The sequence below is a fragment of the Rhinolophus ferrumequinum genome, chromosome 3 (assembly GCF_004115265.2).
Source record: "Rhinolophus ferrumequinum isolate MPI-CBG mRhiFer1 chromosome 3, mRhiFer1_v1.p, whole genome shotgun sequence".
Classification (NCBI taxonomy): domain Eukaryota; kingdom Metazoa; phylum Chordata; class Mammalia; order Chiroptera; family Rhinolophidae; genus Rhinolophus; species Rhinolophus ferrumequinum.
Window position 1 is genome coordinate 19618899 of NC_046286.1, and position 20979 is coordinate 19639877.

At 36.9% G+C, this 20979-nt stretch overlaps 1 protein-coding gene across 1 annotated transcript in view; it reads right to left on the reverse strand.

The window, feature by feature from the left end:
- Positions 1–13460: 13460 nt before the first annotated feature.
- PKHD1 (PKHD1 ciliary IPT domain containing fibrocystin/polyductin) overlaps positions 13461–20979 on the reverse strand; it is a 429832-nt gene continuing 422313 nt past the window's right edge. Inside the window, exon 66 of the mRNA XM_033102675.1 lies at positions 13461–14076. Coding sequence (XP_032958566.1) covers positions 13625–14076 — 452 coding nt within the window. The 3' untranslated portion in view covers positions 13461–13624. The remainder of the gene's footprint in view (positions 14077–20979) is intronic.

Below are 20979 nucleotides of genomic sequence, written 5' to 3' on the forward strand. Positions count from 1 at the left end.
CAAGTTGTCTTACTATACAATGATTGGAATAAATTGTTATAGTATTTTATGAGACAATGGTCTCATTTTAACCAAACATGATCAATAAAGAAATTCAGATTTGTGCTGATTATATGTTTTATAGAAAACCATAATTTATTTATTTGAAAACCATAATTCAAAATAGCAAGTTGTCACAATTCAATTAGGTGGTTTGGTTTATACACACATGTACAGTTCATGTTGTGCTTGTTATAACAATTATTTCATAAAGTGAAAGATTTTCTAATGAAAGGGAAATCAAGTTCTATTTCATTCTCTGGTTGCAGTAGGTCGTGTCTTTCTCCCTAAATACATCCCTTAAATAAGATTACTTATAGTGTATAAGTGGTAAATAAACAAAGCTTCTTACAAAAGGTTCTACGTATTATGAATGATGCCCCATTCTCTTTAATAGGAGAGTTTGCTTCATGCATACAATGGGAAAGAGATGAAAAGTGGAAAGAGATAAGGAACTGAGGTGGAAGGAGAAAAAGGTATGAGACAAAAATAATTAGGCTTCCACAAATCATTCTTTTATAGATAACACAAACAACATGGGAAAAAAATCATACGAAAACTTGTCTTTCTTTGTTTTAAATGAAATTAATTGTGATTTATTTTCCTGGTAGTCATTAGGTGGGGGAACCTTAATGATTTGTTTTATAGAATTTGAAAATTGATATTGTTCATTTCTGGGTCCCTGCAACTTTGTCAAGGATGTAATAATGAAAATTCTCTGTATGGTGACTTTTTCTGTTCCCTCTCTCTCCTTCCGTAAAATGAAGTTTATTGTCTTTCCTAAGCACAATAAAACAGAAAAAAACACATATTATTGTATTAAATGTATTTACTTTTAAAAAAGAAACCCCAAATGTTGTGTGTGCAAATGTTTCTCCTCTCACATAGAGGCTGGGGAAGAATTTAGAGCTAAATAAATGCTGCCTGAAACCCAGCAAGATAAAACATAAATCATTGCATTAAAACCTCTAACAAGTCTATCTGGTTTTTGAAATGACTGGGAGATGAAAGTGAGGAGTCTCATTTAAGAAGGCCCAGCGGATCAGTTCTGCATTTATATAGCTGTTATCAAAAGCAATTCATTTGGAGATCAAATAGACTGACAGATAGGACAAGCAGGGGATCACCACTGCCTTCAGGCAGCCCAGAGCCTGGACGGCTCCCCACCACCATAACTAATACTGAGTCTAGTCAACGCTCGTGTTCAGTACCACTTCCATCCTCTGGCAGCTGCACATAACACATATTTCCTCCATCCCTTCTTAGGCCACCGTATGGAGAAGAGTAATAAGAATAATGTTTCTTTAGCTGGGTCTGGTGGGGAGAACCCTCTGGTGTACTGCAATGAGTAGACTACGTCCGTTCATCATAATTTTGGACAATAGTGACGGTGGTGAAGAGGAATAAAGGAAATAAGAGAGGCTTCCCAAGGCAGGAAATAAGAGAGGCTTCCCAAGGCGGCCTTGGGGTTCCATGACCTCTTCATGGTTGGCACATTCTGCACAACTTCTCAAGGCTGCAGATTATGCTCAGTTCTCTTCAGCTGATTCTCACACAGTAGGACAAAAGGGAAGAATGCCAATATAAAGTGAATTTGCACCGCTGGGTATTTCCAAGTTTGGCACTGGGGAGATTTGCTTATCAGGGTGGAGGCTGGGGTCTCTCGTCCTCTTTTAAGTAGAATTTACTAGATTTTTATTTGATTAAACGTTAATTGTTGAAAGTCTGAATAAAACAAAAACAAGGAAGAAAATGAAAAATACCAATAAAACCATCTTTCAGAGATAACTCCTGTTAACATGTACATCCACACATATAAATATGGGCATAAATACACACAGATTTATATAGTACTCTCTTTGCATCCTATACTTTTAAGTTAATACTTAAAAGTAAAGATTTCTTGTGCAATTATTATTTGAAAACATAATTTTTAATGAATCAAACCTTTAGTTATGTGAATGTCCCAATCTTGATTTAATTATTTCTCTTTCACCAAGAGTTTAGGAAATGTGTTGTTGTTTTGGCATATGAGTGCGATGTGTAGTTGGTCCATATATTTTTCAATAAATTATTTAGGTAAAATTTTTATTTTTGAACCACTGAGACAAATAGATGCACATTCTAAAGTCTTTTGACAATGATTAAATTGCCCTCTATAAAGTTTATATCAACTGATAGGCACATGAATGATGCGTGGGATGCTTCTTAGGCTGTATTTTTGCCAAGATAAAGAGTATACTCCCATGTACTGAATATTATAATTTCTTTAAATATTTGCCAATTAGATAAGTGAAACGTGGCATTATCTTGTTTTAATTTGCATTACAGGTGTACCTCGTTTTATTACACTTCATTTTATTTCCCTTCACAGATGTTACTTTTTTACAAATTCAAGGCAAGACCCTCCACCAACAAAAAATATTACAATTCATTTGATTGGATATTCTCTTTATAGTTAATATCTGGAACCTGGAATGGAACCCACAATATCTCCGAGGTATGCCTGTACATTGAAATAAATGTGTATGTGTTATTTGTGTTTGTGTTTTTTCTATCATAAGTACTATGTTTACTAGTTTTTAGGGGATTAGCCATGGTCATCTTTTCCTAAAATTTTAAGAGGCTTTTAATTATTAAGTATATTAATCTTTGTTTTATACATTAATAGCATCTTTATCTAGTGATCAGAGCTTTGAGGTAGCATTAAATTAAAAATTTTAAAGGATGTGATAATGAAATAGATACATTACTGACTTTAAGCCATTGTATCTCTACCAATGATTTATAAAGCATCATGTGATTATATAAGCCTTTGGTTTTAAAACGGGATTTACATCTGGTGTACGTATAAAGTACTTGTTTTTAATTTGCAGTGTTTAGGAGTAGAATAAAGAAGAAAAAATATTATCATAAGCTCCTTTCAAAACTTGTTTTACACTTCAAACTCCAACCCCTTTGGTATAAAATACTCAGGAATAATAAATATAAAGGTAGCTAATGCCATTACAAGTGAACTCAGAATTATTTTCCTTCTATGGGACTTAAGGTAGTAATCAATTAACAAATATTTACTGAGCACCTACTCATTGTCTAGGAGAATCATAAATATTTAGAAACATTTATTTACAAATATTTTTAAAAGCACAGAACTTACCTTAAGTCTGATTTGGGGAAACAATTTTTTTCCCACCCTCATTCACTGAACATTCACATGCACTCTGTTGCTAGGTTACTGTATTAGGGTGTAGTAGAGAAGAACTCAGTGATATAGGAGAAGTGGTCTCTGCTGACACTATGTTTATAACCTAATTGGGGAAACAGACATATTCTCTAAAACGTCAACAGCCATTCATCACTTTGGCATGGCCTCGTATTGTCACGAGGGCAGCATAGACACCCTCAAGGAAGGGAAAGCTCATTGGAGCCTCAGAGACCAGAGATGGACCTTATCTGGGTCCCCAAGAGTATATAAGACATGAATTGAGTAAGGAAAAATTGTACTTACAATGGAGTATTATGCAGCCATAAACAAGAAAGAAATCTTACCATTTGCAACAACATGGATGGAGCTAGAGAACATTATGTTAAGTGAAATAAGTCGGAGAAAGACAAATACCATATGATCTCACTTATATGTGGAATTTCAAAAAAAGAATAAATGAACTAATCAGAAAAAATAAAAGAAAAAAGACAAATATTTTCTTTTATATTCCTTGAGTTTCAACACATACCACTTTTGCCTTGAGATCCAATAAGCCCAACAATGACTTTTATCTTTGTGTCTCTGTACCTTTCCTTTAGTTGCTGTACCTCGATCTCAGCAGCACTGGGAGGGGGTCTTAGAGAGGGGTGGATTGAAGGGCTCCATTCTATGATCTCTCTATCCTCCCTGCAACTGGGACCATAGAGGTATATGATGGTGGTTTTTATAATCATGGAGGACTTCACCCTCAACTCCCAACTTATATGCTCCGTGCATGCTGGCATAGGGTTTGTCATTACTATAGCTTTTCATTCCTATAGAGTCAATCTCACCCACCAACATAAATTGCCACAGCGGATATTATTTGTGGTGGGCTGAATAAAGGCTACTCGAAAGCTATCCACATTCTAATCCCTGGAAATTGTGAATGTTAACCTTACATATCAAAAGGAAACTGCCGATGTGTTTAGGTTGAGGACCTATAAATGAGAATTTCCAGGGTTAACCAGGTGTAATCACGGGAGTCCTCAGAGAGTCAGGAGATCAGAAAAATAGTAGGAGATGTGAACCAAGAAGTTGGAGTGCAGTAGACACTGGAGGTATGCTTTGAGGGTGGATGACGGGCCACAAGCCAAGGTACGTAGGCAGCCATTAGAAGCTGAAAAAAGACAACGAAACAGATTCTCCCCTAGAAACTCCAGAAGAAACCAGCCTTGACTACATTTTGATTTCAGCATAACGAAACTGATTTCAGCTTTCTGACTTCCAAAATTTTAAGAGAATAAATTTGTGTTGTTTTAAAGGCACAAAATTTGTGGTAGTAGCAACAATAGGATACTAACGTATCGCTTCTCGTCCTTTCGGCTAAGATCAAGTGTAGGATACTAATGTATTACTGAAGTTTCTTCTCCTAAAATAACCTTCTGGGGGAATTGGAATTCCATCTTTAGATCTATTCTTTAAAGCCGTGGCTTGAGAAATCTGCTAAAATGAAAATATACCTAGGAGGTATGATATACTTAACATTAGAACATTAGTGTGAATTATTCTAGGAAACTATCTAGAAATTCTGGAAGAAATAGGTCACTGGGTAGCTAAATTTGATGGGAAGAATATAGAAAACATAGGTCCACAGTTCAAAATAATTCTGGGATAAGGTGGTCTCAACACCAAAGATTTGGAAACTAAGATTGGAAGAAACAAAATGGGACAAAAGTTGGGGCAAACCCCAAACATATAGGTTAATAATTCCACAATTTTACTTTGAGTTAGCCCTGCTTTCATGTTCTTTACACATATAATTTGTACCCATTTCTGAAACAAAGTACTCCATTTTAATTAATACACAAAAATACTAAAAAGGGAGAATAACTAAGAAATCAAATATATTTAAGCAACCAAGGATTATGGATTGCAACTACAATAATTCAAGTTAAATTTCTACATTACTGTGTAAACTCTCTTCTTGTGCACAAGGGAGCATGGCATGATTTTTGAATTCTAAATAAAACACCTTCTATCTCAGGAGCCAGACCTCTGCTAGGTGAGAAATCTTATACCTCTTTTGGGAAGTGAATGCATTGTTCAGCCTAACACTTGATTTACATTTTCGGATGTTAAATGCACAAATGCATCTAAGCTGGATTCTAGTTTTAACTAGAGACATTAGTTTATGCAGTACCAGTTGTGCTCAGATACATTCCGAAGTGTCTGAACAGCAGAACCCAGGTTCATTTGTCTTAACTACTTGTAGTCTTCTCAGGAAGAATGTTTTTAAGCTTAACCACAGGTTAAGGAAAAGAAAGTTAAAAATGCCATTTTCTCAGGTATCAATAGTAATGCTTATTGTGCCCTCACATATTTTGGAAGCCTAAACTTGGTCTGCCAAGTTTGACCAAACCAAGGAAATCACATCGAGATACATCTATATGTTCATTTAACTCAAGACCGTTGTCTAAAAATGAAGTCTATAATACTAATAATTTATTAGAGTATAATGAATGACTATTTTATATTTATAATGGTAATATATTAGGGTAATGCTCCTGGTTTGCCTGAAACTTTCTGGGATTGATTTCCTGGTTTTGACAGACAGTCCCATATGCCAGGAAACCCCCAATCTCAGGCAAATCAGGACAGGTGGTTCAAATACAAATATATTCTTGATGAACTGTCTTTTGAAATTGGTTTTGACCACTTAAAATGAGCAAAATTTAAAAAGTAGATTACATAATGTTCTTTTTTTAAACATAAAGCAGTATTTACACTTTTTATTTAAATTTATTAAGTGGAATATGGATAAACAGAGTGTGGATTTTAAGTAGTAGTGGTGTTTTCAATGTTCGTTATTGGTTCATTAATTTATTCTAGTTTTTACTTCAATGTGCAAGCAAAATGTGCTTTTTTTCATTTTTAAATTAATCACACTTTTAGGGTCCCAAATTAACATGTTCTCTACACACAAACATCTCCTGTCAAAACCCCATACAAGCCGGTAGTTATTCACATATTCACAACCAGAATGAAACATCTATATTTCTAATGCTCTTTCAAGGCAGTGTATCAGATTTAAGATCCTGATTATCTCTGAGACAGGACAGCATGTAGATCAATGTCCTGACGGTCCAAGCCTTCAAAGAATGTCGCCATTTATTCTGTGGATATGCATCCCTGCACAGCCACCAGACAGGACTGTACATGACACAACTAAATACAATTCTGTTTTCCTAATCCCCTTTTCCTTCCCCTTTGCCCCCGAATCTTCCCTTTTCTCTTTTCTGCACCCTCCTTCAAATGTTCATTTTGAAGATATACTTTTCACTGGGATTAAAACAGGGTTTGCGTCTAAAATTTTCATTTACCAAACAGAAAAATATTTTACTAGAAGGGAATGGCATTAAAGAGAAATGATTTTCCATGTGCCCCGAGGCCTGGCATAGACAGGATTTGATATGCTATGTTGGGCTGGAATCTGGATTGATACGCAGAGATGAGAGGGGGTGTTTAATAAAATTTACATTTCATTTTCTCACTTGACACCAGTCTCCTGTCACTCATGGAACTGATGGGAATACTGCAAATAAATTTCGTCAGAATGTAGTTGGGGAAACAGACTGGGAAATGAGAAGACAGAAAAGAGAGAGGGAAAAAAGGACAGTCTGTATTGTTTTCATCTGTGGTTCCAGTAATGGAAATACATCCATTGTGGCTGGAGGACCTGAATGCTGGATGCCTCTATAACTGGAAGGAACAAGTGTGCTGGTGAGCGACCTGGGGAAGGCACCTGGGAACGGATGTGATCCAGCTGCCAACAGGGGGCAGTCGTACTGTCAGAGGGGGATCTATAGATTGAATGAGGAGATTAAATTTATGGAGGACTGGAAGTGATTCATATCAGCAGAAATAGAGAGCAGAAGCCATCCAAAGACATGATCAAAGACAGGAAAGGACTGAGTTCCCCACCTCCTTTTTTCCCCCCAGTGAAACTATAGTGTCTGTATTAGTTTTCTATTGCTGAGTAACAAATTATCAGAAACTTAGTGACTTAAAACAGCACTGAAAGCAGAATATTACTCAGTCTTAAAAAAGTGGGAATTCCTGCCATTTGCAACAACAAGGATGGACCTGGATACCATTATTTAAGTGAAATAAGCCAAACATAGAATGACCAATTATGTATGAACTCACTTATATGTGGAATCTAAAATAGTCATACCTATGGAAGTTTGGTGAGTAAACTGGTGATTGCCAAAGGTTGGGGGGAGGAGAAAATAAGGAGATTATGATCAAAGGCTAAAAGTTTCAGTTATGCAACATTAATAAGTTCTGAAGATCTATACAGCATGGTGCCTATCGCTAACAATACTATATTGTAAACTTAAAATATTCTAAGAGAGTCAATCTTATATTAGGTATTCTTCATACTATTACTACAACTAATAATAAGAAGAAGAGTGTGGGAGGAAACTTCGGAAGGTGATAGATATGCCTGTGGCCTCGATGGTGGTAATGGGTGGGTACTTACCCATTAAATGTGTACAGTTTTTTACATGTCAGTTACAGCTCATTAAAGAGGTACAGCCTACCGACCAACCAGCCCAGCAAACAAAAACACCACCTATTTGTTAGCTCTCAGTTTCTAGGTTAAAAGACTAGGAAGGCTCAAATAGATGTTCGTCTTAGGGTCTCACAAGATTTTGCATTACAAACCAAGATCTGCTCTTTCTCTCTACTGCTTTTTGAGAAGGTGTGTCAGGGACATAAGAGGAAATCAAGGAGAGAAGACATTACAAAAACCAAGAGAGAAAAGTCCAAGAAAGAGGAAGACAAAGTCTGGATTAGATGCTCCCGAGATGTCATGTAAAATGAAGACAGGGAATTGTTCTTTAGAATTGGAAATGTGGAAGTCACTGGTGATTGCCACAAGAACAGTCTCTGTCCTGTGGAAGGGTCAGAAAACATATTGGAGTGCCTGGTAGAGGGAATGAAAACCTAGGATGTAATGAAATGCAGTGAAATGTGTGTACTAAAGTCTTTCAGACAATTTTGTTGGAATGGGAGCAGAAAAATGGGTAGAGATTGGAAGGAATCTAAAGATTCAAAGAATATTTGTTTTTGTTTTTGTTAAGTGGGAGCTACTTAACCATGTTTGATAGTCATGAAAATAAGTAGATCAGGAAAGATTGATGATGTTGGAAAGAAAGGTGATAACTGAGGCAATGACTTCTTATGAATAGAATGAAGATATGTAGAAAGAAATTCTGAAAAAAAAGTTGGCATTACTAGAATTACAGCCCCAATTTACAGCACTTCTAGAGTTGTCAAAACTGTAGATAAGCACACAGGATTATTTATTCATCCCCAAATTTAAGAAAATTTTGTAGCACCCAATTTTTCCGGCCACTCCCATCATTTGCAACATGAAGTCCACAGTCTCTTGATCTAAGGCTCTGTGACAAAAGTTTCAGTCTCTGGAACCTGCTTAATAAATGTACCATGATAGCTGCTACCAACAGTCAGCTCTCTGTGTTCAGGGTTATGATACCACTTGGTGTGGGTTTAAAATAAGTTCTTGTGGAGCTGGGCTGGAAGAAGCACACAGTGTGTCACTAATCTGGGGAAGAGAGGGATGCTGTCCTGTGGGCACTTCTCAGTCTATGGGAATTGTGTCGGGTCCACTCTTGACTTAAGATGAACATCTTCTTCTCCAGTGTTTCCTCCATGTGAATGGTGGAGAGGAGGCTATTTTAAATTTGGATCTTATTGAGAGATGCTGAGCCCATAGCCATATACACATGTTCTTTATAGACTTTTCACATAGATGGGGCCCTAGGGACACTGTGATAAGAAAGCAGATGTGGTCACACTCTGACATCTGTCCACCATGGAACAATCCTTTCCTTACTTAAGAGACTTTCTTCACTTTTCCTTTTATTCCTCTTTGGTCTCTCTTTTTGGCCCATTTATTTTCTTTTCTATACTTTCTTTTCCTTCTCTTGTATATTTATCTTAGTTCACCTTGGAGAGCATTTCTTATAAGCATTTCCTACCCCTGGATGAGATCTAAAGGGATTGATAACCTTTAGTCAGTCATAACTTGGAGATAATATTTTAATTTTTTTTTGTTTTATAGTAATATGTATTTATAAAAATATTGAAACAAAAAATATATAAAATTTGAAGTGGACATATACACATATTCCTTACTCCATTACTTATAAGTAACTATTGTTTTCAAAAATATATTGCTTATCTTTCCATAATTTTCTATATACAAACTATAGGCAAAAAGCATATTATATACATTATTTTGCAATTTGCTTAATTTTTTTAGCCTAACTGTATATCTTGAGTAATTTTTTACATCAGACATTCTACTAGATCGCTGTACCATTAATTTGAGGGGAAAAATTTAAACAAGCGGATACAGTTCAGACAAATTTGCAATTTTGCTTTGGATCCTTGTAAGAGTTTGGCAGCCAACTGTTCATTATAAAGTGGAGAGAAGAGAGATATTTCCACATTTGTCAAAAGGAAATTGACTCTCTTTCCTTTTGTTATAACTACTTACTTTGAAATAAAATATATGGTGATAATAATAAATGAGTCATCGTTTGGGGACTGAAATAAAAGAATGTAGAAATGATCAACTATGCAAATCCCTATAAATTCTACAAAGTCCTACATATGCAGTAAATGAATCTTCTGTCTCCAAACAGACCAGACTGATGGGCAGAATCTACTTTTTTCTTGAATTGTTCCAAGTAAAGAAATCCCCAGTCTTTTTTGAAGTCTAAAAATAACAAATGTTAGAAGAATATTTGTAAACAGGAAAAGCTCTGTATTCTATTACTTAAACCTCATTGAAGTTTATAAAAATGTTTTATCTTTGTTTTTCTTACAAATTACATTTTGGAAATGTGATTTGTCTCTCAAATATATCTGTAATTAGTCACAGTGCTGTAGTGTAAGTTGAAATCAACTGTTCTACATGCTATAGAATAATTCCTTCTGCTTATAGCTTTTTCAAAATTGTCATTGATACATTATAAATTATGGCAACAAAATATGGAATAAATGCATGAATTTTAAATCCCAGAATTAATTAAAATCTTTCACTGTTATTGACATATACAATTTAATAGAAGCTTGATTGAATAATATTTGCATGTGATTTACATTCAATTTTCCCACATTCATTTTTGCATAGAGTTTGCATACATTTCAATGTATAGCAATTTTGTACATTTGCAGTTAGACTGCTAGACAGAAAGAAGTCATTCAACTAAATAATCATTGAAAGGACTGGACCCTGAGGGAACTAAAGGCCTCTTGGTACTCAGTAATATCACTGGGCAATAATATGAGCAAGTCTCCTGCAGGACACAACCCTTGTCACATTGGCTCAGTCTCTCAGTCTGAGAGAGACATGAAGTTCTGTCAAAGTCTGGTACCTTCCTTGAACACAATCCCCAAAACTTGAGAGATGGTAGAAACTACCCTAGCTCCCTTCATCCTTCTTTCTCAATTTTAACATCCATACATTTTTCCAAAATGTTTTTCAACGCTCTTGAATTTTTGTTTGTTTGGTATCTTGGGGGAAAGGAGTCCCCCATACATAGTAAATCAGAAATGGGAGGCAGGAAGAGTTTCTTTGAAAAAACACAGGAAGAAGATAATTTTAAATAATGTATTTGAATGAAAGGTTGTTAATGCTGGAAATATTTACTGAGTTACCCATATTAATGGTCTGAATAAGTTTAGGGTTGGCCTATAGTGGCTTTACCTAATCCGCTCATCTCCAGACATGAATGAACCAAGAGCTGTGCTCTGCTTTCAGCATTTACTCAATTCTCCCATGTTTTGAGAAGGAAAAAGAGAACTGGTTTAACTACGGTTTGGGGGATTCTGGCCAGATTCTGAAATTCTATGCCACATGCAAGTTACTCTGGATGTTTCCGGTTGTTGTTCAGGCCCAAGGATTCAATTGTGACTTCAGGTAACCCAAGCTTTGCCTGAGGGATAGAATGAATAGGTCAGTTATGGTTGTTCCTAAACAGAGGGATAGGCTCAAGATTCTCTTTCAGAAACATCAGTCTGTTTGCACAGGGAGGATGGGGAAGAAGATAGTACAGACTGGGAAAAAGGTAAAAGAGAAATAGAAAACACAGAGTTGGTAGCTGACCCTTTGGAAAGGGTAAGATAGAATGCGGAGTCAGGGTTGACTTCTAGATTTTGGTCTGAGTGCGGGGATGTGGTGCATTGTGTTGGGGAAAGCATGAGGAGGAGCAGGCGTGAAGGCCATGTTAGGTCATGGGAGCTGTGGGACAACCTAGTGGAAGTTCTCAGTAGGTTGCTAAATATACGGTATAGAAGCCAGGAAAACATCTGGGTTGGAATTTGAGATGGTGAATAAAATCACCAGAGTGAAAAGGAGAATCTGTAGACAAATCCTCAGCTAAGACTGCTACCATTTAATAATCCTCAGAAGCCTTAACTTCTGAAATGTTTTTGTACAAAAAGATTACAGCTCTTGAGGACTTAATATATGCACTAAAGTAAAAATTGCAAACAAAATTACTACATAGACCAGGAAGGTACAAAAATGAGATAAAGAACGGGGACTAATTAAACTAGAGAAGGCATAGTCTGCCTAAGCCATTCAAGTTATTTTTTTTTTCTACTGTCATGTTTTTAAACACTGTTAATGTCCAAACAAAGTACATCTACAAAGAGAATATATCCTGCAGGCAGCCACTTTGTACCTCCAGAGTAAATTTCAATAGGCCAGATTGCCCATCATTAAATACAAATAGTCTGGATTAAAATCTTTTGAAGTACATCTAATTGTATCTCCCTCAGAATCCAACACAATCACAGAGAAGGTTGCTTATCTCCTTTTAGGGCAGCTTTAAGGTTTCAAATATCCACAAGATCCGTAGAAAATGGACAAGGAGGCTGAGAAAGTTACTGCTAACTCATGGCAAGGTGAGACACACTTTTCCATTGATGTCCTGCTGATAGGACTTTCTGCCAGGTACCATCTTTGGGGCTAATTCCAGGGCAATGTTATTGAAAGTTCTACAATAGAAGAGTGTGTCTACTTCTTCTGTTCTAATTCAAACATAGGACAGCCCCTAGTCTTTCAGAGATTGGAAAGTCCTGGTTTACATTTAGGGAAAAACCTGAGAGCAAGTTCTTTCTGGAAAGTCTCCTTACCTCTGCTGTCTTTGTTTTTTTCCCTTGGAGCATAAGGGCTTCCGGATCCAGAGCCGAGGATACAGTCAGGCTGCTTAAAGGATCCGTTACTTTGAACACTGATGCGCCCTGTGCAAATATATGAATTAGGTGAAATTGCCATTAGCATCCTCACCCAACTTTCCTACACCAGTTGACCTTATACTCTGGTCTCTATTAGAGCTTCTAGAACAGCCTAGAGAGGATGTACATGATGTAATCTCTCCCCTACCTCCTTGGGCAGCTTTATGAATTATCTTCTCCAAAAAACAGTTCTCTGATAAATGAGTTAGCTGATAATCCACCTGGCCACTTGGTTATCTCTGGTCTCCCAATACAGTTCTTTTATTCCAGTTGTAAATTTAACACAGTTACTAACAGAAAGAACTACTGAAAGATAACTTTGATGGACAATTTCTTTCCCCAAACTTGCTGTTTTGGTATCTTTGTCCTTTAACTTAAAATCTCAGTGAAGCCTATGAGAATATCAGTTTTCATGTATCAACACTTATCAGTTGCAAACTTGATATGCTTGCTCTATTGTGGGCTCCCAATAATGATTGAATTTATGCCATGAAATAAAATCAGCTTGTAAAATACCAGGAAGTTGTCTTGTGATTGGAAGGTAAGTTCTGACAGATCTTCTTCTAGCATTCAAATGTTCTTATAAGATAAATGTTTTCCTGTAACACTGCAGAAATAACTATAGCAGACCAGCCCATTTCACGATCCCTTAATCAGAGAAGCCCAAAGCATTGGGGCTGGCCGTCCAAGAGGAAGGTAAATAAAAACCCCTACTGGTATAAATCAGAACTGAACCATTATTAAGACGGTGAAACCAGGAAGATACGTAACTGGCTTAAGTTAAAAAACAAGCAAAAAAATTAACAAATATTTGGGAACCTGTTATTTGACTGGCACTGGAGTAAGATCCACGATAAATACAAACGATATATCACACACTGTTTCAATCCACAAGCATTTATATGACTATCTTCCATTTTAAAGTTGAAAAATGACAATTCAGAGAGCATATTCTCCCTTCTTAGTACCCACACAAGTCAGGCCTCATCTCCCCTGCTCATCTTCCAGAAATATTTTGAACATTCTGACTTTCAGCCCAAATGCCCACACACCCCTTAATCACAGCTGTTCATGAATTGCTTCTGGGTGTACCGAATGAAGGCAGAATGCTTCGGTGGCACCACAGGAGGCTTTACTCTCTTGGGAAAGCCGTGTGCTGCCACTGTCCTTGCCCAACCGACTTTGGTCCTGCAATTTCTGCCTTTCTTGTCCAAGGTCTGAACAGAGAAGCAGCTGCTGATCCCGGCCTGCCAGCTGGTATCTGAGCAACTGTTCTTGTGCCTCCTTCCAGTTCCCATTCTCTTGCACGTACACCTGCTGTGCAGGAGACCCCAGAGTACAGGTGTGCCCGTGGGATGTGACACAGGTAATACTGGCAGCTGGCACAGCAGCTTCTCGGCTGCCACCCTCCTCTCGGACAGCACGGCGGCTGACTTTCCTTCTTGACACTCCATTTAATGACTCATGAGGGAGCCGGTTCAGCTTTCCCAGAATGACCTTCGTCCTCATATCTGTGGAGAAAAAAATAGGGGAAGAAATGGACTCAGCGCTCAATCAGCTGGTTACACATGTTGCGTATTTAGCATTCCTGAAAAGATAATTGCTAAATCATTCAAGATTGAGTCTAATCAGCTTATCGATTTCCAAATAATTTTGGAAATATTTTTTCCTAAAACAACCCACTGTGTCCCATGCCCAATTTATAATTAATATTAATTATCTAATAAAAGTTTGACGATATTGCTTCCCAGAGAAACACTTTTGTGATGTTGATAAGTCAACAAGGATTTTTCATTGTAAACAAGATAGTATAACAGACCACAGTTAGGCCTGACCAAGTGGGTTAACTAACACTGGTATTGAGCAATGTGAGCACTAAAAACGAGTCTTATCTAATACTTTGGCTTTTATGCCAAATTTACATAAAAAATTTGAGTAACTGATTTAAAAACAACACATGAATATAAACATATGTAGAGATAACACACATATATAAATAAACATGTATCCATATGAGAATGTACATATGTAATTGTGTAATAGTAGAAGGAGCACTGGACTGGAGTCACAAAATTAGAGTTCAAGCTCTCCCCAGTGAATTGGCTCTGTGACTTTCATCTAGTCACTTAGCCTCTCTGGGCTTCAGTCATACAATTTTATATTACCCTCAGGTGCTACTTAACAGTTTCCTAAAATGTATTTCATTTTAACATTCTTGTTTTGTTTTCTTTCCTTGATATTCCATTTACATTTTATTTCTCTAACCAACAGAATCCATATTCAACTCAGAAGAGTACAGTATGGGTGTTGACTGTGGTAAACAGATGATCTGGGCATTTATCTTTTTTGTTTGATGGTATAAGTTTTATTTTGATTATGCTTGATTCATTTTTTTTAAATTAGCTTCAGGTGCACAAGACAAAGTACTACTTAGACGTTTATCCTTTATATCCCTCACACTGTGTGAACCCCCCTCTCCCCATTCATTATCCCTCCGACATCGCACACAGCCATTACTGTCTCTATTCCTAATGCTGTACTCCACTTCTTGTAAGTATACACACACACACACACACACACACACACACACACATAAACTTGTAGTTGGCATTCATTTTTGTTCAGCTTCAGCCTCAGGTGTACAGTGCAGTGATCAGGCATCTACATCATCCCTGAGGTGGTTCCCTAATGAGACAAGTGTCCATCAGATACCCTACAAAATCTTTACATTATTGATTACATTCCCCAAATTAATTTTCAAAACCCCGTGGCCATCTTGTGGTTATTGACTGTTTTCTAATCCCCTCACCTTCCCCCTTATCCCCACCCGCCCTCCCATCTAGCAACCCTCAGTTTTTCCTCTATGTCTCCAAAACTGTTTCTGATTAGTTCATTCACTTATTCTTTTCTTTAGATTCCACATATAAGTGAGATCATATGGTATTTGTGTTTCTCTGTCTGACTTATTTCACTTAACATAATGTTCTCTAGGTCCATCCATGTTGTTGCAAATGGTAAGATTTCTTTCTTCCTTATGGCCGCGCAATACTCCATTGTATAAATGTGCCACATTTTCTTAATCCAGTCATCTACCGATGGGCATTTCAGTTGTTTCCATGTCTTGGCTATTGTGTATAGAGCTGCAATAAACATAGGAGTGCATAAAATTTTTTGAATTAGAGTTTTGGATTTCTCCGGATAGATACCTAGGAGTGGAATTGCGGGATCATTAGGTAGTTCCATTTTCAGATTTTTGAGATACCTCCATACTGTTTTCCATAGTGGCTGCACCAATCTGCAATCCCACCAACAGTGCACAAGCGTTCCCTTTTCTCCACATCCTCTCCAGCACTTGTTGTTTGTTGATTTATTGATGATAGCCATTTTGACTGGGGTGAGGTGGTATCTCATTGTGGTTTTTATTTGCATTTCTCTGATGGTTAGTGAGGTTGAGCATTTTTTCATATTTCTGTTTGCCATCTGTATGTCCTTTTTAGAAAAATGTCGCTTCATGTCCTCTACCCATTTTTTAATTGGGTCATTTTTTTTTTGGAGTTGAGTTGAGTGAATTTTTTATAAATTTGTGATATTAACCCCTTATCAGATATATCATTGGTAAATATCTTTTCCCATTCAGTAGGATCCCTTTTTGTTTTATTGATGGTTTCCTTTGCTGTGAAAAAACTTTTTAGTTTGATGTAATCCCACATGTTTATTTTTTCTCTTACTTCCCTTGTGTGAGGGGATATATCAGTAAAAATCTTACTCTGGGTAATGTCTGTGAAGTTTCTGCCTATATTTTCTTCTAGGAATTTTCTGGTTTCAGATCTTACGTTTAAGTCTCTAAACCATTTTGAATTTATTTTTGTATATGGTGTAAGGAGGCAGTCCAGCTTCATTTTTTTGCATGTGTCTGTCCAGGTTTCCCAGCACCATTTATTGAATAGACTGTCTTTACCCCACAGTATATTCTTGCTTCCATTGTCGAAGATTAAACGGCCATATAAGCATGGATTTATTTCTGGACTCTCTATTCTGTTCCATTGATCTATGTGTCTGTTTTTATGCCAGTACCACACTGTTTTGATTACTGTAGCCTTGTAGTATAATTTGATGTAGTATAACGATGTCGGTATCATTATACCTCCCACTTTGTTCTTATTTCTCAAGACTGCTGAGGCTGTCCGAGGTGTTTTATGGTCCCATATAAATTTTAAGATTATATGTTCTATTTCTGTGAAAAGCGTCATTGGTAGTTTGATAGGAATTGCATTGAATATGTATATTGCCTTAGGCAGTATGGACATTTTAACTATATTAATTCTTCCTTTCCATGAACATGGTACGTGTTTCCATCTATCTGTATCTTTCATTTCTTTCTTCAGTGTCTTATAATTTTCTGAGTACAGACCTTTTACTTCTTTGGTTAAATTTATTCCCAGGTATTTTATAGTTTTTCAAGCAATTGTAAATGGGATTGTTTTTTAAATTTCTCCTTCTGATGTTTTATTATTGGTATATAAAAATGCAACTGATTTCTGAATATTAATTTTGTATCCTGCTACTTTACTAAATTTATCTATCAGCTCTAATAGTTTCTTGGTGGAGTCTTTAGGGTTCTCTATATGTAGTATCATGTCATCTGCATATAATGACAATTTTACTTCCTCCTTACCGATTTGGATGCCTTTTCTTTCTTTTTCTTGTCTGATTGCTGTGGCTAGAATTTCCAGGACTATGTTGAATGGAAGTGGAGAAAGTGGGCAAGCTTGTCTTATTCCTGATCTTAAGGGGAATGGTTTTAGCTTTTCCCCATTGAGAATGATGTTAGCTGTGGGTTTATCATATATGGCCTTTATTATGTTGAGATATGATCCCTCTATTCCCACTTTCTTAAGGGTTTTTATCATAAATGGCTGCTGGATTTTATCAAACGCTTTTTCTGCATCTATTGATTTCATCTGGGCATTTTTTTCCTAATCTGTCCCAATTATTTGAAGCGTGTATTATATAAGCAATGATACCTGTAACTTTTAAAAGTGTGATCTTGCCACATGTAAATAGTTGAACTAACTAACCTACTACCATGGTGCTTGAGCAATACATGATGGTGAACTAGAACTATTTAGAGTTTTACTGATGTAACTGAATCATACCTACCCAAACTGTTATTTATGGCATTAAAGATGTGAAAGATGGTCCCTAGAAACTACATAACACAGCAGCTGGGAATACAGGCTTGGAATCAAACAAATGTAGTTAGATGTGTTGCTTGTTCCCTTACTTGATGAATAAATGTGCAAATTGTACCTTATCCTCTGTGTGCTTCAATTTCCTCATCTGTAAAACAGTGGAAATGACAGTATCCACCTCACAGGACTGTTTGAAGTTTACATAAGATGATCGCAGTGCCCAGAGCCTGCGATCCGGAAAAAGACTGGATAAATAATAACCATCATAATGCAAATCACTAATGCTCACACAACACTCCACCCTGCCAGACACTGTTCTGAATGCTTTACATCCATTCACTCATTTAATCCTCATAACCGCCGGAGGTTTTGTGATTTATAGTAAGAAATCCTTTTCTGGCACAGAGCTCTTAAAATCCTTGGAATCGCCTAAGTGAGAGAAGGACTGAAGATATCTTTTGTTAAGTTAATGAGGTGACTTTTGGACCTCACCTAAGGATGGGAGCTGGTTGCCAAGAGAACCAATCTTGTTATTAAAGGATAGAAACTTTCAGTCCCACCCCTTGACCTCTGAGGAAGAGAAAGGGGCTGGAGGTTAATTCAATTGGCAATGATTCAATCATTTGTGTCTATGAAATAAAATTTCTATAAAAACCCAAAAAGACAAGGTTCAGAGAGCTTCCTTGTTGGTGAACTTGTGGAGGTGCTGGGAGAGAGGTTCCTGGAGAGGGCATGGAAGCTCCAAGCCCCTTCCCCACACCTTCCCTTATGCATCTCTTTAATATGGCTGTTCCCGAGTTTACATCATTTTATAATAAATTGGTAATCTAGTAAGTAAAATGTTCCTGCGAGTTCTGTGAGCTGCGCTAGCAAATTAATCGCATCTGAGGAGGGAGTCATGGAAACCTCTGATTTATAGCCAGTCGGTCAGAAATACAGGTAACAACCTGTACTTGAGACTGGCATCTGAAGTCCATGGACGTGTCATTGGAACATCCAATCTATAGCCATTTGGTCACAAACACAAGTGATATAATCTGGACTTCCAACTGTCATCAGAAGTTGGTATGAGAAGTGACGAGCAGTGTTATAGGACTAGCCCTCAATGTGTGGAATCGGATGCCATCTCTGGGTGTATAGTGTCAGAATTGAGTTGAAATGTAGGGCACCCAGCTGGTATCTGGAGAATTATTGGAAATTGAGTCTCAGAACTATTTTACAACCCCATGAAGCTAGTTCTATTACTGTCCTCACTTTACAGTACTTGCCCTGGGTCATAAAGCTTTGAAGTATAGTAGATATGGGATGCAAACTTAGCTAGCCTGCCTCAGACACAATGCACCTAACATGACCACTAAATATGATTCCACAAGTTTCTTTTTTTGACTCTGTCTACATTTACATTGATAAAATGTACCATGAATTAATAGCCCTGTAACTATCTTTTCCTCACACAGATAGAAACATTATACAAAATCACATTAAAATGAATAAGCAATGTCAACAAAAAAGATCCTAGGTGTCTAACTTTGGAATGTCTTTTTTCCTGAATTTGTCCATGTTTTTGCATGTACAGTCCATGCTGACCAGTTTTATTAAATGCCAGCTTAGTTTGATTTGCACTTATTTGTTTGAAAGTTTGAAACATTTCCATTCAGAAGTTTCAAAAGTGCCTCAGATTCAATATCTCAAAAGAATAAACTTATCAAATTTTTTCCAAATCCTGCTCTTTTTTCTTTACCCTATTTCATTCAAGCAATCCCTTTTCAGGTGCTCAAACTGGACTGTAGGAGGAATCATTTTGAGTTTCCAGAGATGCTTTACTGGAGTACCCATCTATTTACTCATTAGTTTATTGGTTCACCCATCCATTCATTCATTCACTCGTTCACTATTTACTGAGCACCTACTATATGCTAGGGCTGGGACTATAGCAATGGACAAAAAATAGTCCTACTATTATGTAGTTTGTGTTCTAGTTGTGCAGACAGACATAAACAAGAAAATGCCCAGAGCCTGTACTAAGTGTTCCTGGGATAACAAGCCTTTTAGTGTAATGTCCCCTGTTCTCCAGGACTCCAGGAAACAGACCTCTAAGATGATTAATGTCAGAGCCTTATGGTAAGTGGTGGAACAGAACTAAGAACAAAGAACTTTTGGGTGTGGGGCAGGAAGAAGGCTGGTGTCTGGGGAAGACAGGAAGTGCTTAACCTTGCTTGAGAGGTTAGAAAGGTTTCACAAAGGAGATGACTACAGAGTTTTGAAGGACAATATGGTGAGGAGACATTGCAATATAGGATACAGCAAAGGCAGGGCAGCAAGAAAGAACAAGGCATGTTGGGATCCCCAAAAAGAGCTCCACACTGAGAACCTAGGGTGTGTATATCAATATGGATGTGTATGCATGGTTGGGGTTGGTAAAAAGTAATGTAATAATACTATATAGAGGCCATAAATAAAGAAAGGGGCTTGAAAACCCTACTAAGGATTTTGGAGTATATATATTTCACAGAAGATGGTGTGTGAGTCCCTGAAAGTTTTGAAGTAGAGCAGTGACATATTATTACTCTGTTGGGAAAAATAGCCTTTCTGTAATGAAAAAAAAATAACTGTGAGGGAGTTAGAGAGATTAGTTATGATAATGAGCAAGATATAAAAAATAACAGTAGGCCAGAGTTAAATAGTGGGGGTGCCAAGAAAATGTATACAAGTGGACACTTTGGTCAGTGTTGCTCAAGCAGTAGTTCGCTGTAATCAGAAGTGTCTGGACGCTGATGGTAACCACTAGGAGCACCTCTTGTAACTGCGGAAGTCAAATGTGACTTGTATTCATCATTTGTTATCGGTATGTATTAAGTATTACAATTTTAATAATTTTCATTTCTTAAAAATGTGTATACATTTTTTTGGCACCCTCTGTATGTTTAATCACTAAACAGAAAGATTCCAGAGACAGATTATAACATGAGTGGGGAAAAGAAGTGGCTGATATTTAGGGGACATTCAGGTATGGGTCATGGACTTCAGTGCTATCCCCATTGATAGGTGAGGAATTGAAAGATAGAAGAGATCTTATAATCTAGGGAAAATGAAACAGAGTGTATTTCTATTGCATCAGAAAAAACAAACAAACATTGTTTGATGCACCTAAAGATAAATCAATTGAAAATAAAAAATATTCCTCTTAGGCTGTATTATCGGTGTCTATAAAACTCTGGTGGT